General features: G+C 40.2%; 1 protein-coding gene across 1 annotated transcript; it reads right to left on the bottom strand.

Moving 5' to 3' along the window:
* Positions 1-912: 912 nt before the first annotated feature.
* On the bottom strand, positions 913-12,799 carry tomm70a (translocase of outer mitochondrial membrane 70 homolog A (S. cerevisiae)). The gene is made up of 12 exons (XM_017698049.2): positions 12,535-12,799; positions 8,818-8,991; positions 8,589-8,715; positions 7,694-7,803; positions 7,423-7,571; positions 6,215-6,422; positions 5,889-6,023; positions 4,936-5,043; positions 4,620-4,736; positions 4,409-4,506; positions 4,172-4,294; positions 913-3,011 (listed from the first exon to the last, which is right to left on the bottom strand). The coding sequence occupies exons 1-12, from the start codon at positions 12,757-12,759 to the stop codon at positions 2,858-2,860; spliced, it is 1,728 nt and encodes a 575-aa protein (XP_017553538.1). The 5' UTR covers positions 12,760-12,799; the 3' UTR covers positions 913-2,857.
* Between the last annotated feature and the right edge of the window lie 5,729 nt (positions 12,800-18,528).

The raw sequence follows: 18,528 nt of genomic DNA, 5'->3' as shown, positions 1-18,528 counted from the left end.
AAGGAGTACAGCTTTCAGACACCCAGGAAGGGTTTTAGCAGTTAATGTGGAGGGCAGACAAGTTTATGAGTGAAACACAGGTCTAGAGCTGTGACCATATTAGAAGCAGAGAAATAAATATGAAGATCCACCGATTACCGTGAAGTGTTATGTCCATGTATACAGACACTCATTCAGAGTGACTGCCTGTTTTAAATCATTTTATAGTAGCATTGGGAATCTTGCCCATGGATTCTTATTTGTAAAGCATGGCATTTCCTCTTGAGCACGAACTGCTGAAGTGTGAGCCACTGTGTAGTCTCAGAAAACCAACAGGCCTGATGGTGGAAGAGGGTGCTTATTTAACCAAAGACATAAACAGATTACAATCAGATGCTGGGCTTTTCGAGTTACATAAATAACACCTTGTAGTAGAATCAATGTCCATTATTTGAATAATTTCTTTATTTTATGTTACATTAAGATTACACATGAAAACATTACCAACATTACTTTTTTTTGTCCCATCTGTTAAATTTCATCTAGAGGGCACAGATCACACAGTATGATTCAAAAGATTCAGCATCAGATGGGCCATGTTCACACATTTACTCATCTTCTTTATGCAAAGCTTATATTAAAACGGTTATTACAAACAGGAGTTTCTTAAATGATCTTCACACATGCAGCAGCCTGGAATGATTACTCTTCCCCCACAACTTAGGCTTGTGTTGCAAGTTCAGTCCATTTAGTTAGGCTTATCACAGAGCAAGCAAACTCAACAGCACAGGCCACAGAACAAATCTTTACATGCATGGGCTTCTCTTTTTTTTCTTCCTTTGAATGCACTGGTCAAGCATAACGATAGTCTTATTTTTAAACTCATGGTTTGATTATTTAAAAAAGTATTCTACATCAGGAACATTATCCAGATTCAGATGAATGTGCCTTTTTATTTCTCCTGTTAACCTTTTAGTATTGACAGCAAATGGGATCTGGAAGGCTCTCTGTTGGGAGAGTTTTGGCAGTAAAGGGAACCATTCCCCACCATTGAGGTGGACGGTAGGCCCCTGATGTTTAACAGCCAACAGTAAAATCAGAACACTGACCCTTCCAGTTAGACACGTGAACGATGTAGCTTTGCTCAAACTACTATATTAATAAGCTACAAATTAATTGCTTTGAAAACTATGAAAAAAAAAGTCACGGTTACTTAACTCATTTACTCCCCAACACTGAGTAACAACCAAACCTGTAAAATATTTTAAAGTGGTGGACCAACAACCATAAAACAAGAGGTATATCTAGAACACGTTACAGCCATAAGAATGTGTGAAAGCCCTTGACATTGTAAACGTGTGCTGCTACATGTAGTTTGTGGACGTCTCACATCCAGCTTGAGATAAGGCTCTAGTGTTCAAGCATCTGCATGACAACAGAGCAGCTTTACAAATACAACATACACGCAAACTACTGGTTCTGATACTGAAGCGTTTTGTTATTTGCTGTGAGTGAAAAATAATCCAGCTGACAAGGACAGGATACTGCATCAACCATTCCCCAAACAGGAAGAAACATCCTCCAAATAAATTTATTTTACAATAAAAAACTAATTTCACTGAAATATAACAAGCAAAATGGCGAACACACATTTTCGTGCTTGAAAATTTGTTATTACATCTTCATAAATGTTTTTAACACTTTAGTACATCAGTTGGGGTGGGGGGTGGCCTAATCATTTGGTTGTATTCATAGTGCTCTGATGAAAATAGATTAGTTGCTCCCCTTCTGACAGAAAATATATAAAGTCACATGACTGAAAAAGTGCTGATCTAAAACGAAAGTCTAAAAGTGATTTAAGGCGCTCACTTTAAGAAACCAACAAGCTGGATTGCATTACTAGAGTAGGATAACAAGAGGAGAGTCTTAACATTTATTTAGAAAGAGAAATCTCACTCGTGCTGTACAGAATATAAAAAAAGGAAAAAAACCCACATGGTTCCCAAATTAAAAAAAAAAAAAAAAAAAAAAAAGGAAAAGGAAAAGAAAATCAAACAGACAACAAAAGTTAAATCAATGTATGGCCCAAATTCTCTTTCACGTGATACATTTCCCCTTTTAGACATAAAATGTGTCAATAATGGCAGTGACACACTGACAAACTTGTAATACACAGCCTACATGTCTCAACTAAAAGACTTTATCCTGCCATAAAACAATGTGTATCTAATTCTATGATGACACTGGCAGAACTGTAGAGAACATCCAAACAGTCATAACATCACAGCAACAAACCAAAACTCCAAAATCAACTCAACATAATTCTTCCAAGTGTGCACATAGACATATTCAAATTTTAGTGTCCCCCATATGAAAAAAAAACAAAAAACAAACATCAACCATTAAAGCTATCAAGTGAATTAATTTCAATTTACTGATAGTATTTTTATTGAACAGCGTTCAGAATTCGGAGAATCATTCAGGATTTATAAAAGGGCACATAACTAACGCAGGAAGCAAAGCAGTGATATTTGCATGCTTTTAAGAGGGGTGGTGTTAGTCTGGGCCACACCTAGTGCCTGGCTGGGGTGTCCACAGGCTAAATTGTCAGAGGCTGTAAAGCCATTATTTTTTTCCTCACTCTAGTCTTCACTGATTTCTCTCCATCTTTCATTTCCTCAACTCACTTCATTTTCACTGCATTACTCAAAAAAAAAAAAAAAATACGTAAACATAATTACGCGACTGCAGACCCTCCTCTGTCTACCTTTCTTGCTTCCGACAGTTAATTTTAGACAAAATCAAATAACTCAAACATTAGAGGATTTGGGATGTATATACTCAGGCTCAGCAGAAGACTAAGGACTGGGGAGGGAAGTTACAGTGTTGGGGGCTTGAGCCCATATTTCCTGGCCACCTCAGTCTGGGCGTAGGCAGCATCACAGAGTGAGTAGAGGTGGGCCATCTCCATCTCTGACTTGGCCAAGTTGATGGCCTTATTGAACATGTCTATGGCCTTGTCAAGGTTGCCTCTGTGAAAAAATAAGAGCATTCAATTAGCCAACAGACTTATTTTCAGTAACTGCTTTCTTAAGCAATGTGGTCAAAATGAATTTAGTGTAGCATCACATTACATATTACAGAACTGGCTGTGTAAACAGATAGGCTGGCCTGAACAGCGTTTTACAGGCTTAAAATCAGAACAAACACCCAAAAACGTGTCCTTAAAAATCACCCACACAAAGACTGATACATGAAATGCTGACCTAACAGATGTGCTTTCATTTCAATTGTTCAATTCAGTTGTGAATCAAGCACATTTTTTTCTCCCACTAATGTTAGCTTTGTTTTCCAATTTCACAAACTTGTATTATTTATAATAACAAACCAGCAAACAAACAAAAATACTAATGTAATACTAATCTTGCTGATGTGGTAGCTGGAGAGCAGCTCCTGTGCCTTACTAACAGTATGTGGGAGGCTACTTCTCTATGACATAGTGGAAAAATCTTGTGATCAAGACTGAAACGTCCTGTTTGTGCTGTATAGTTTTAAACCTGCTGGAAACCTGTTTAATAAAAGAAAAGGGAAAAACAGCTGTTTTTTTTTTTTTTTATTCCACCTGAAGTGGTCATGTGACAGAGCCGAGTGCACTGGCTGCTTGGATAAGGGTCACTATACTTACACATTTAAGAGGACAATAAACCTGTCATGCCACCATGACCCTTGCTGCCAAGTGAAAAATTTACACTAAAAATGTCTCTGATGATCAGATGTTTTATGTGATTTTTGAGGCAGCACTGCTCTTTTAGCTTCAGTGGCCACATGGACAGCGGCGTAGTTTATTGCACTTTGATGTGACATGGGTGCCTGGCATGAATTATGATGTGTTATGATGTGTTAAATTATATCAGCTGTAATTCATTCATTTAGAATATTTTCCATATATTAACAATCATTGTTCTATCTAAAGGCCTTTAGTGACATATTTTGAGCTACATTTTTTGTGAATTAAAAAAGCCTCTGTGTCTGAATACTAAATAGAGAAACCAACGCCAACACCAGGGGTTCCTGCAAACAAATAATCGAGTATTTCGAATTTGAATTATTCAGGCACGCCCTAGTAAACGGATGTTTAACACCCAGTGCTAAAGATATGAGAGAATGTAACACATTGATTTAGCAGTCATACCGTTGGACTTCAATAGTTCCCATAGTTTCGTAGGCAAAGTCACATTTGTTGTCAATCTCAATTGCTTTGCTAATAAGGTCCAAGCCCATGTCCAGATCCTGCTTCCACTGGAGCTGCAGCAGCCTGCTCATGAATGGTTGGACAAATGGACAAGACACAAGGACACAGTTAAAGTCATTTAAGTGTTGCTTAAGAAAATTTTGTAACACTTGTAACCATCAATGGTTGAAAACTAACCCTTTATGGACATATGTTGTGGCATTATCAGGCTCCAGTTCAATACACTTGTCATACATCTCATCTGCTTTCCCAAATTGCTGCTGGTCAGTCAGTGCCTACCTCGATGTCAGGGGGGGAAAAAGAGACAGAATGAGAATATTGGACTGTAATTTGTTGTAAGTTGTATTTTTCCAGTAAAGAGGTTATGAAACAACTCCAAAGTGCATACCTGTGCATAAAGAGCATAGCCCTCTGCACATTTAGGAAACCTCCTGATGACATCTTCAAAGCCATCCATAGCCGTCTGCACTTGGGATGGGTTGTTTCCAGTGTAGGCCTGTCTATACTGGAGTGGAGATAACAGATCATTTTAAACTTGTGTTCAAGATAATCTGTTTTTATTTGAAGCACACAGTACGCATAGAGTTTTCACAAGTGCACAACTATGACAACATTTTATTAGGCATCTTATATTTTAGATTAACTTTCATGCACATTATCTGGATGTGTGGGAAGTTTGAACAATGGTGCCCTCTGGAACTTACAAGAGCAAAGCACTTCTGTGCCTGTGCCAGGGCAGAATCTGGCCGGAGCAGAATGCACTCATCAAAATCTGCCACCGCCTCCTCTACTTGGTCCAGCAGAATTTTCAACTAAAATACAAGAAAGGAGTTAAATATTGATAACATTCATAAGTTACTTCAGAACTAGCTACACTGAAGCACAGGTATTTGGTATTCATTTGTTGGCAACAACTTATTGGTTTAGGGGTAACAATCCAATGTATTGTACAGTATTGAACTGTGTCATAGTGCATCATGTATTGTGTTGAGCTTGTGGTTTTAGCTTGGGGCAAACATTAACTTGTGGCTAGAGCATTAGATCAAGAAGCTATAAACCGCAGCTTCAGTTTCTAATATTGTCCTTACTGGATGTTAAATAAACTGAAAATGGCAAATTAAGATACATTAAGGTTTCCTTATTTTTGTTGTACTAAAAATCCAGACACCACTGCACTATTGAATTGTGAGAGTGGTTACACCCCTATTTATCCAATTTGTATGCAAATACTATTATGCTGGTTAAACCAGAGGAGCACTATTCCAAAATGTTTAAAAGTGCTAAAATAACAAATGCAAAACTAATTAGGTGCTCTGTTCTTACAGTACTCTGAATCTGGAAATTTCTATTCTTGCCAGAAAATTATTATTCACAGCACCGAGTTCACATTTAGTTCACAACAGAAGCATTTCAGCCAATTTTTACCACAATCAGAAATTAAAGTATTACTAGATGAACTACTAACCTGGTCAAGAAAGCTTTAAAAAATCTTAAATTACAGACACTGAACAATGAGACAGGGTTAAATCCAGTAATGCATTTATAGAAGATGTTCTAGCATGTACATAAGAACTTTATTAAGCACAAAAAGGACCACAAAAGCGAAAACTTTCAACCAGATAATCCTTCAGCAAGGAAAAGAATAAAATGGCTTTACTTGTCCTCTGTGGTGGTAGACATCTGCATTGCGGGGGTCAATTTCAGCAGCCATGTTGAAGTCTTGAGTGGAGAGCTGTGGTTGCTGCTGTTGCATGTACATACTGCCACGTTTGATCAGAGCATTAGCCCGCAACTGCAACACAGCCACAGAGACAAATTAACAAATTTACTAATTAAAAGACGGCCCTTGTTTTGGCCTCTAAATCAACATTTTATAATAAATTACAAGGTGATAACAACAACAAAAAAATAAAACAAACAACAACAACAACAATAATAATAATAATAATAATAATAACAACCACCATCTCCAGACTCAGTTACCTTGACATTGGCATCCTGCATGTTGATCACTTTATCCAGGTCGGGCTGAGCAGCCGTGGCATTCCCGATGAGCAGGTAGAATGTGGCTCTCAGCAGCAGCGCCTCAGCTGTGTGCCTGCCCTTAGACTCAATCTCCTTAGTGCACTCGCTGATGATCTTATCATAGTTCTCTTCCTCCATGTACTGCTTAGCCTTCAGATAGCCCGAGCTGAACAAGTAGAAAGGGTTCAGTGCTGATCTTACCAAAGCAAAGCTCACAAGACCAGCACAACAACTTTGTTCGCAAAGACGCAATACCATAAAATTTACACACAAAAAAAATCAGTCATGACTTACTGTTAAAAATATTATGGTATAAACGTGTATTACGTGTAAACGTGTAAATATTATGGTGTAAACGTTACAAACAATATATGGTTAAACGTTAATATTCACTATTGAGGCCTGAAATTTCAACACCATGATTTCAAAGAAAACTAGAAAAACTAGAAAAATTTAGGACAAAAGTCTGCAACTAGCACAAAAGTAACAGATGAGTAACCATCTAAGTGTTGGCCCTGTCATCAAGAGAGCATGAGATCAATCCCCATCTGTGGCCGGGAGTCCAAGAGATCCAATTGGCCTCACTCTCTCTGGGTGGGTAGGCCCCCCTCTCCCCCATCACCCAATGCAATCTATTAGTTGACGTAATAGAACTGCTACTTGGCGCTTTCCTCCGAGCGCGTTCAGCTGTCCAATGACGTTGCATGAGCTGTAGAAAAGATGCGGTTGTGCTTTACAGGTGTCGGAGGAAGGCTGTGCTGGCCTTTACCCTCCTAGTGTTGGTTGTATTGTGTGACTAGGTGAGTCCTAACTAGTGGGTGGAATTGGACGTGACTAAAATAGGGAGAAAAAAGAGGGGGGGGGGGGGGTCCTGCTCTGGACTGGTGCAAATTAAATGTGTGAAAACATGATAAAAGTTATTATACATTTGCTAGAAATATCCACCTGATCACACTACCTTTCTTACCTTGAAGTTCTCCACTATTCTGGCAGTGAGAAAAGTTGCTGCTTATTACAGACTTCACCCTCAATCTCCCCAAAGAACATCTACTTTCCCACCCAATACAACAGTAACAGAACAACAGAACACTGAGTTGTCCTGACACCACCTTAAACCACCACCATGCACCATGCTATCTCCTATGACCAGTACATCAGAAACTAACCTCTCTGTGACCTCAGCAGCCTCGCCCTCTTTATCCTTGTCCTCATCCTTCTTCTCTCCCTTCTGCAATGGTTGTGAGATGATGTCATCAGTGAAGGAGCTGAAGTAGGACTTGATGAACTGTGGAGATGGCATGAGAGGTTCCCGGTTCTACACAGAAAAATAAAGTGAAAGCATTTAAGATACACATACAGAATGAGGAAGAAACATAAAACCACAGGATTGTAGAGAGAATTAACTAAACACTTTTACTTTTAGTTTTACACACTCACCTTGTATTTTTCTTTGGCCTTCTCTTTTCCCAGCTGTTTCAAAACCTTGTCTGCCAGTAGCATGCTTTGCTGGTTCTGGAAGGCCTCAAGAATACATACAGCCGTCACATCTACAAAAGGAACCTTTATCAGATGACTTGCCTCAAGTTACAGCTTTCTTACTCAATCCCATTTTAGAGTAATTATTATTTTGGAACGACATGTTCCATTAAAGAAAAAAAGGGACTTTTTCCACTGAACATTCAAAAACTGATCCGATTTGGGGAAAATATTCAATTGCAATTTTTCTGACAAATATTTTGATTTAAACGTGATAATTTCCTACATACTAAGCTCCCGGTCTTTTTTGACCAAACAGAGTAGTCCTATTTTTTTTTTTGAGGCCTGAAAGTCAATATGGTGTTCCAGACTCCCTGTTCATAAGTTCTGCTTTATTAGATTTTATTTCCTCAAATCATATTCAGGACAATATTGAATAAGGTTTGACAGAAGTTAAATTCCAGCTCTTAATTTTAAAATGTTATTATTCAATGTGAACGCAATTAATCGTTCAGCTCTACCTGGAAGAGTAAGTGATTCAATAGATTTTCACTTGCTGAAGTTGTGTTACCAAAACCAGAACAGAACATTGTTCTATTAGTTCCTACTTTGAACAGATACTAAAATTCATAAAACTGCAACCTGGAACCAACTGCCAATAGAAAAAAAGCATTAATATAGCCAAAATACAGTATTCTCTTCAGTGGAAAACCACTTTTATGAGTGAGAGAAACTAGACGTGTTGTTCATCTGCAAATGAAACCTGGCCTTGTCCTGTCTGTAGTCACTTAACTTTCTGTGCTTCCAAAAATGGTGAAATTAAATGGTCTGCATGGGGCAAAAAGAGGACTGCTACCTTCTAGACACTCCTTCTTCTTGTCCAGTTTTTCCAAGGCTTTGGCACGCCTAAACAGGGCTTTGACATAGCGTGGGTTCATCTCAACAGCCTGAGAGCAGTCCTGCACCACTTCTGTCCACTTCGCCTATAAAGTACAGAGAAAGACTCAACGCAGGAAGTTTTTCAGCTTATTCTTTGACTTGAGAAATCAGAACTTACAAGCAAATCCTGGGTCATTGAAACTAACCTGCTGCTCATATGCTGCTGCTCTGTTCTGGTAGAAGGTGGACAGGTCACTCTTTTGCTCTTTGGGGCACAGGCTGATAGCCTCTGTGTAGCACTGGATGGCCTGCTCATATTTGCCAGCCTTGAAGTATTTGTTGCCCTTGTTCTTAGCACCCTGGGCTCTATCCAGAGGGCTCTGTATGATGGGATTGAAATGCATTAAAGATAGTTAGGAACAAGTTTCATAACCTCCACAGCATGGCATATTTTACAGTCTCTCACCATATACACTGACCGGTCACTTCATGTAGTACACATTGTATCAGGTCAAGAACAAAGAGTGTAGATAGGTGAAATGCAATAAAATGTGCCTTAGGTTCATGGCATTTCTGAATTTGTTCGGCCATGGTAAATTCATCCAGATGATTCAGTAAAGGGTCAGATTAGTGTGCAGCTACAGTGAGCACCATATGTTGCGTGCATCCTTAATCTGAACATTGACATAATCTCCAACAAGCATACAAGCATAAACTAATGACAGAAAAACTACAGATATTAAATTGTAAAGGCTTTATCTGCATAAACTAAAGGTAATAAAGGATTTTTATTCCTACGTCACAACTTAGGTACAATAAAATTGGTACCAGTAAATACACATGAGCACAGAACCAAACTATTAGGATTACGTTTACCAATTAACATCTGCAACACCGGTTAAAAACGACTTGGGATGGACACTGGGATTCATCAAAACCTGCAGCCACACTGGTGCTTAGCAAATAACATTGGACACCCCTATATTACTTTGTTGATCAGGTTTTCATTTCAACCATACAGAGCACTACTTGCTGCTGCATACATATAAATGATCAAATGATAAAGTCTTAACGTCAAAATAGCCCATAAGATTTCATTCAAGCCCATCAATTTATATACATTATATGTAAGGCAGTTTTCGGTTGTATTTGAGTATGAGTGCAAGTCTGAAGGCACAGATAAGCCCACAGCCCCTTATGAGACTCCTCCCTCTGTCTCAGAGCTTGCAGACAGACAGCCTTAGTGAAATCCCACTTATGATGAGCTTTTAGCTAATCCCTAGAGCCTCGTAACTCAGTAGATTAGCTGCGAGATGCTGTTTCAATTGTACTGTTATCACAACAGGAAAAGAAAAACCCAATAAGCAAGTCTCATATAACAGTTTTTAGTAGACTGCTCAGGCCTGTGAAGAGAATCAGCTGCATCAGAGAGTTAGGTTAGGTTGAGAAGTAGACAGCTAGAACCACGAATAGAACCATATTAACTTGCATAAGGGCCCTAACAAGGTAAACCAACCCTAATTCCATGCCTTAGGTTACTTTCACTATACCAAAGGCACAAATCTGACTTTTTACCTACATGTGACACAGATCTGAGGTTTTCAGAGACAAAAAGGTCACAAATTTTAACAATCGGAGCCACTTTTATACGTAGTGCTAGATCGAATACATATGCAAATGCACCGTCAGCAGCAACAGCGGTGCTCACGTAAAGTAAACGCTGCAAAAGCATCACCCTAATTATGAACAGCCAAGAGCTGTTTAGAGCAAATTATCTTCACAAGGAACGCCTGTTCTGCTATTAAGTTCATTTGTTGTTCACAAGCTTCATGAGATTCATTCACATTCCGTTATGCAGACGGCTGTTTCAGGGCACAAGTTCTCCCTCTCAGACAGACACTCTTAATACCATGTGCATTAAAATCAAAAGTTCAGGGACACGCGTGAGACCTGTAATACTGTGATGTGATGGTATAACACCAGTCTTACTTTTCTAGACCCATTACTGGAATCATGTGACATCCAACAACTTTAAAAACTACATTAATAGTTATACATTATTGAGCCAGTAAAAATAAAAAAAAATTAAAAAACAGAACTAATGCCACAAGGACCTTGGCAACTACAGCCCAAAGTAAACCCAATACATACTGCAAGCCCTGCAGAACCGGACTTCGTTAATTATTCTCCTAGTGATAATTAGACTGTTATAAATACTGGAAACACTATGACCATCTCATAAGGGCACAATGTGCTTCATTTTTCTGGGTATATATAAAAAAAAGACAACTAATGATTTAATTCACACATTTGGATATTATAGCCTATTCATCACATGTATATAATGTTAATTGTTAATCCTCAATCATAAACACAGTGCAAAAGCTCACTGTTCACCGAGGTGTGCAACTCTTGGTCCACAGAGCTAAAGCATTCTCACGGCTTGACCTATGAAACTGAACATGGACACTAAATGTGACACGTAAATGACATGTACTCGTCAATCCTCGTCCAGATGTCACTTCAGGTTAGATGAAGTTAGTAGTGAGTAGTATAATCTACCAGTTCAGTGCTTCAGCTGCATATTGCTTATTCAGTCATCACTACATCTTTTTTTCTATTCAGATTTTTCATTACTGCATAGAAATGCCAAACTGCACGCGCCTCTGACCAACCACAAATAAACAGGCGTGACCAGTCCAATGAAGCACCATGCGACAGGGGTCTCGGACGACACACCAAGCACTCTTACTCCCTCTCGTGCCATAACGTGTGTGTGTGTGTGTGTGTGTGTGTGTGTGTGTGTGTGTGTGTGATGAATCTTCAACGCCTTTTCTTTAACCCTGCCAATCACATCAGTCTGATTATATTCAACCCAAAACGTCTCAGACAAGCCCGCCGGTGAAGCCGTGCGCCGCGGGGTACCGGTCAACGTCCAGCTGAAGTCGTGGCTCGGAAACAACGGCGTCGCTAACTGACCAAACACGCTGACAGGCTAATACAGTAAACATGAGCCAAGTCCTAAACTAAGTCTCCGCCGCACCCGTCGAGGCAAAGCCTGGAGGCGTCACGACCGACTTCTTAGCGTTGTTAGCGTAGCTCCCGCCAGCAGTGTGGACGGTTAGATAAGCCCGCGTCCTTGACCGCTGCGAGGCGGATAAACAGAGAGGCTCAGCGGCAGTTAACCGGCGCCTGAGGCGCAGCTTCACAACGACGCTACCGGCGCTGACCGTAGTCTGAACTATCCGAACCAGCGTCACACACTCAGTCAGATCCTCTCCAAATCGAGCCCCCCGTCAGCCCCGGTCACATCCTCCTCCTCCTCCTCTTCCTCCTCCACAGCCATGAAAATAATTAAATAGACGTTTCAAACGGGACCAACACCACACCGGGCGGCGAACGGACGAGGCCTGCTATCGCGAACGGCTCCTACGCGGTTCGGCCTCAGAAGGCCGACTGCAACATTTCTGAGCCGAACAGCCATTTAGCTACAGGGAACCAGCCTCTGATACCGAGCCGGGAGTTCGGCCGCTCTGGACTCCGGTCAGCGAAATATCAGATCGTCGGCGAAACACCAGTAATACAGCGGAGCCGCGCGGCGCTCAGCTACACGTTTCTGTCATAAATCTGGACTCGTGGCTCCGCCTGAGGAGCCGAGCCGAGCTCACGGGCTCCGTCCGTCAGCGGTTCCGCCGAGACCCGTCGGCCAGGGAAGCGTCTCTGCTTCAGGACGTCACCGCTGCGAAACTCCCACTGAGGCGCTTTACGATCGCGCCCCGAACTGCAGCCGCGCTAACCGACAGTCGACACTACAGAACCGGCGCGGTCGGAGAACCGAGAGCTCGGCGCTGCGGGTCAGTACCGGCTCCCGCGACGCCCAGCTGGCCGCTGGTGGCTGTGAACCTCCGTGCGCTCGTGCTCACCATGTCCTCGTGCTCTGGCTGCGTCGCCGCGCGCTGGCCCTGCACGGGGCTCGCGCTGCCTTCCGGCGTTTTCCGCTCCCCCGCGCGCTTCTCCTTGGCGCGGCTGCGCTGCCACAGGTACGCGGCGCCGAGCCCGAGCGCCACCGGCGCCCCGAGCAGCAGCGCGAGCTGCCAGCGGGGCAGGCCGCCCCCAGACTGCGGCTCCACGGGCTTCGAAGCGGCCATCGCGGACAACCGAGCAGCGGACAACCGAGCGGCACGAGCGCGCACGCGCAGTCACGGACAACCGCGAGAGGGCGAGGGGAAACGCGAAGGCATTGTGGGATATTGGCGGACTCTGCAACTACCGCCGGTGCAGAGATAACGAAGCTTCCGGAGTATTATTATTATTATTATTATTATTATTATTATTATTATTATTGTTTTATTGTTGTTGTTGTTGTAGAGACACATTTAAACATTTTGGGGTATATTATGTAAAATGTTATTGTTACATTTTATATTATATTATATTTATTTGACTATTTTAACATCTATTATCAACATTTTATTATTATAAACAAGTAGTTTAAAACATCACAGCATTCAGACCATCGTGGGAGCAAACAGACGCCCACTATCATAGTTCAATATTGACAAGCACATAACAAACAGTAATAAACAAACAAACAAACAAACAAACAAATGAGAATTCTATTCTCATTCTATAGTCAGGCCATTTTATATTTAATTCATTAAAGTTTTGTTTTTTTCTAAACAAAATTACCCATAATTTCATGCCTGTTTCATGGATGTGCAAGAAATGGAAGTCATATTAAAATTTTTAAAAATTCTTCTTTTGTTTAACGTGACATTGTAGCTCTTATTTTTGGTCAGAAAACAAAACATCCTATTTCCAGCACTGACCTTGTTTCAGCGTTTCTTCTTAATACAGTTTTAACCATTGAATGGAGCCAATGGTTAAACTGCTCGTATCTTAATAAACACAGAAGAGTTCAACATAAAGAATAAAGAATAACGGACCAGCCATAACCAGACGAATAGTCTCCACATAATGTCTGGATACAGGTTTAATAAAATAAAGAACAGAAAACTGACAAATGATTAATTACCCGCAAAATCACTACGTACGTGTGAAATTTCCTCGTTCGGCGCCAGGTGGAGCCATTGTCCCGAGTCATAGTGAATTGAAATGAAAATCTGGTACATGCTCTTTTCTTTACATGCTGTTTTTCTCCCACTGTATATCCTTTAGTAAACATCTAGCTGTAGCCATAAATGTGGGAAATGCCCAGAATTCTCCTACGTTATCAGTACCCTGTTATTAGCTTATCTGCAGTTTAAGTTTTAAACCTGAATGACTTACGCAGGTTCTTTAGCATCACTTGCACTGCATTACTGACATTTTAAACACTGTATCATTTAGAAACCTCACATCTGCCACTAAACCGGTTACATACGTGATTTAGCTGGGGTTTGAGGCAAGGCTTAAAATTAAAGTCTGAGATTTTTAGTATTTAGGCTCGTATACCTTCCACTAAGATATTTAACACACTTCAGGCAAGGCTTAAATTTTATGGCAGAATTGTTTAATTGACCACATTGAAGTAAATGTTGAAATTGCTATTGTATCAAATTGAACTTGTTATTGTTTTTTTGTTTTTTTTTAAGATATGCCCATTTTGAATTTGATGCCAACAACACGTTCCAAAAAAGTTGGGACGAGGGCATGTTTACCACTGTGTTTCATAGCCTCTTCTTTTAACAACACTCTCATGTGCACTACTGCCATCATGAATACTGGCTTTTGAACTATGCATGGATAAAAAGCTGAGTGGTCTACAGCTGAGAAGTTTTCTACAACCCCGATTCCAGTGAAGTTGGGACGTTGTGTAAAACAGAAATAAAAACAGAATACGATGATTTGCTAATCCTTTTCAACCTATATTCGATTGAATACACTACAAAGACAAGATATTTAATGTTCAAACGGATAAACTTTATAGTTTTTTGCAAATATTCACTCATTTTGAATTTCATGCCTGCAACACGTTCCAAAGAAGTTGGGACAGGGGTGTGTTTACCACTGTGTTACATCACCTTTCCTTTTAACAACACTCAATAAGCGTTTGGGAACTAAGGACACTAATTGTTGAAGCTTTGTAGGTGGAATTCTTTCCCATTCTTGCTTGATGTACAACTTTAGTTGTACCACACGTTTTCAATGGGAGACAGGTCTGGACTGCAGGCAGGCCAGTCTGGTACCCGCACTCTTTTACTATGAAGCCACGCTGTTGTAACACGTGCAGAATGTGGCTTGGCATCGTCTTGCTGAAAAAGACGCTGCTTAGACGGCAGCATATGCACTGATAACAATCCGGACAGTCCTTTTCCTCTTTGGTCCGGAGGACACAACGTCCATGATTTCCAAAAACAATTTGAAATGTGGACGCGTCAGACCACAGGACACTTTTCCACTTTGCGTCAGTCCATCTCAGATGAGCTCAGGCCCAGAGAAGCCGGCGGCGTTTCTGGGTGGTGTTGATATGTGGCTTCGCTTTGCATGGCAGAGTTTTAACTTGCACTTGTAGATGGAGCGACGAACTGAGTTCACTGACAGTGGTTTTCTGAAGTGTTCCTGAGCCCATGTGGGAATATCCGTTACAGAATGATGTCGGGTTTTAATGCAGTGCCGCCTGAGGGGTCGAAGGTCACGGGCGTTCAGTGTTGGTTTTCTGCCTTGCCGCTTACTTGCAGAGATTTCTCCAGATTCTCTGAATCTTTTGATGATATTATGGACTGTAGATGATGAAATCCCGAAATTCCTTGCAATTGCATGTTGAGAAACGTTGTTCTTAAACTGTTGGACTATTTGCTGATGCAGTTGTTCACAAAGTGGTGAACCTCGCCCGTCCTTGCTTGTGAAAGACTGAGCCTTTCAGGGATGCTCCCTTTATACCCAATCATGACACTCACCTGTTTCCAAACAGGTGTTTTTTGAGCATTCCTCCTTCCCAGTCTTTTGTTGCCCCTGTCCCAACTTCATTGGTATGTGTTGCAGGCATCATCATCAGAATATTTGCAAAAAACAATAAAGTTTATCCGTTTGAACATGAAATATCTTGTCTTTGTAGTGTATTCAATTGAATATAGGTTGAAAAGAATTTGCAGATCATCGTATTCTGTTTTTATTTATGTTTTACACAACGTCCCAACTTCATTGGAATTGTGTTTGTACTTATCGTCAGTCCATTTTAAATGATCTCAGGTCCAGAGAAGGCAGCAGCGTTTCTGGATCCTGTTTGCATTTCAGAGTTATAATTTGTGAATGCAGAATGAACTGTGTTCGCAGACACTGTTTTTCAGGAGTTTTTCTGAGCCCATGCAGTGATGTCCACTACAGAATCATGTTTGTTTTTAATGCCGTGCTGATTGCCCAAATGCAGTACTGATGGCCCAAAGATCATTTCCAGCAAATACTGTTTTTTGCTTACATAGATTTCTCCAGATTCTCTGAATCTTTTGATGTTATGTTGATAAAAAGCAAAAGTTCTTTGCTATTTTATGCTGAGAAACATTATTCTTGAACTGTTGCACTATTTGATCATGCAGTGGTGAAACCCTCCCCATCTTTTCTCTTGAAAGACTCAGCCTCTCTGGATGCTTATTTTATATCCAGTCATGTTGCCAATTAACCATCTTTTTACCATCATGTTTTCTTAAACATGACACAATTTTATTGGCCAGTTGTTGCGCCTCTCCCAACTTTTTTGGAACGTGTTGCTGGCATCAAATTCAAAATGGGCATATATTTTTAAACAATAATATTTCTCCATTTCAACATCTGATATTTGATTTGCACATCATTGCATTTTTTATTCACATTTTGCACAGCTTCCCAACTTTTTTGGAAATAGGATTGTAGATTTTGTTTGTTATATTTAACAGACACAGAACTGTAGCAGAAAAATAGTGGACTCAGTGATGTGCACAGACTTTAGAAAGAATAGAAGCAAAAGGTTTTTTGGAAAGCAGGGAGAGTAACTTTCACTAAGCTTATGTAAAATATGTCATGTTATTGATTGCTTTATTGTTTATGTTTGATTTATTTATAATTAATGCCTGCTTTTTTACAGCAGTAAACAACAAGAGGCATTCTCCAGGACAGCATATAGACTTCAATCTTTCAGAAAAGTGTGTTGCACTGTTTAGTTGTAACAGCTTTAATTGGAAAAATGACCAAATCACACATAAGAAAAACAGTTCCTCTGAGTACTGCTCGGAAATGAAGAAAGCCTCTTGCAACATGCTGACTTAACACCAAGGAGACAAATTAAACAGTACAGTACACCCAGACCCCTGACTCCAACTTCAAGAAGAAATCCATAAGCACTTTGCCTTCTCAAGCTTTCTCAAAACATCTATTGAAAAAAGGCAAACAGAACCAAACTCAAAACGTTTAGCTTTTAATTGCAGAAATTAAGCAGCATTTCATCCACTTTCTTTAAGTTTTTGAGTTGCTTGTCTTCCTGTAATCTGGTACATATCTGATATGTGAGGGCAACTATTTAAATTGAGCTCATTATTATTATTATACTAAAATATATTACAAAACCTTATATCTTTTTTGTCAGTTTTCAGTTCATGACATAATTTGAAAAGGCATATTGGCTTTTATATTGTATGTAAATTTCATGAAGGATGGACCAAGATAAATGGCCAAAAATTACTTGGAAAAAATTCTGGTTCCATTGACTTACATTGAAAGTAAAGTATGTTTTTTCCTCCTCCTGTAAAGTTACAATTTTGTAGATACAAGGTTTTGTTCCGACAACAGCGATATATAAAGTTGCCATCTACAACCTTTCATTTTAACTGTCTAATAATAATATTACTTGATTGTTTATGTTTGATTTATTTATGATTAATGCCTGTTTTTTACAGCAGTAAACAACAAGAGGCATTCTCCAGGACAGCATATAGACCTTGTTTATTCTCAGTTGTGTAGGTGGGGAGATGAAAGCTCTGTAGACACTATCTGGATTTAAACATGAACAACTTTATTTCAAATGCATAAGATAGTGTTAAAGCCCTGGGAGAGTCCCAAAGGCCAAAATGGGATCTCCAGTTGTAAAAGCTGCTTCTGCTTTATATATGGTGAATGGCCGCAGAAACACACACACATCCATACATTCCCATAAGGAAACATCTGGAAAAGCTTAACTGCCCCATACAATTGGAATGCTATTCTATACATTAGCTCCCTCTCTTGAAGGAGGGGGCAAAAGAGGCCCTCAACAGAACACACACACATTAACAGAGAGCCTAACAGCAGATATTAAACATATAAAGAAAAACATGTACCAAACAACAACATATAACAAATACAAGATGAGTGTAAAAACCTCAACCTTTCAGAAAAGTGTTAATATAAAATGCGTACTGCCCCTTTAGTGACGTTAGGACACCTCATTGTACACATGTTTTCTGGAGGACCTCTCTTGTGGTAGCCTTTTTGTTTTTAGCCATCCTCAAGCAGGTCACCAAAACCAGAGGTGTTCATGACCTGAGGCAGTGCTGACCACTCCTCCCCACACACCCCCCTCCCCCCTCGCCCCCTCGCCCCATAGTCTAGTAGTAACAGGATCTTTTCATTGGGAAAATGAATGGGAAATGAAAGTACTGCCCTGGTTTGCCCTGGAAAGAGCCATATTAATGAGTTAATACTCATGGTCAAACCCAGGTCAAACCAGTACTTGCAGCACTTTCACTCTTGACGAAAGTTCAAGAGGTATGAGTGCATTGTAGAGAAACATGCTGACTCACATTTCTTTGCAGTGGTGATGAATATACAAGGGCCAGGGGTCACAGGGCCAGTCAATCACCCACAAGTGAAACTACATATAACACTGATCGTCTTAAACTAGTGGTGAATTAAAAATAGCTATTGTTTTGCTTTTCATCATGACTATAAATATTCTTTTAAGCCAAAAC

This window comes from Pygocentrus nattereri, chromosome 26 (genome assembly GCF_015220715.1).
Source record: "Pygocentrus nattereri isolate fPygNat1 chromosome 26, fPygNat1.pri, whole genome shotgun sequence".
Lineage (NCBI taxonomy): Eukaryota > Metazoa > Chordata > Actinopteri > Characiformes > Serrasalmidae > Pygocentrus > Pygocentrus nattereri.
Note: the sequence above shows the minus strand (reverse complement) of the source record. Positions and strands in the feature narration are given on the sequence as shown.

Bases quoted from the DNA above. Each gene is read 5' to 3' on its own strand.
- tomm70a (XM_017698049.2), bottom strand. From the start codon at position 12,759: ATGGCCGCTTCGAAGCCCGTGGAGCCGCAGTCTGGGGGCGGCCTGCCC. The intron at 5,044-5,888 runs GTAAAGCCATTT...CTTGTATTTTAG, and splicing joins TCTACCACCACAGAGGACAA to TTGAAAATTCTGCTGGACCA. The intron at 4,295-4,408 runs GTTAGTTTTCAA...ATTCATGAGCAG, and splicing joins ACAACATATGTCCATAAAGG to GCTGCTGCAGCTCCAGTGGA.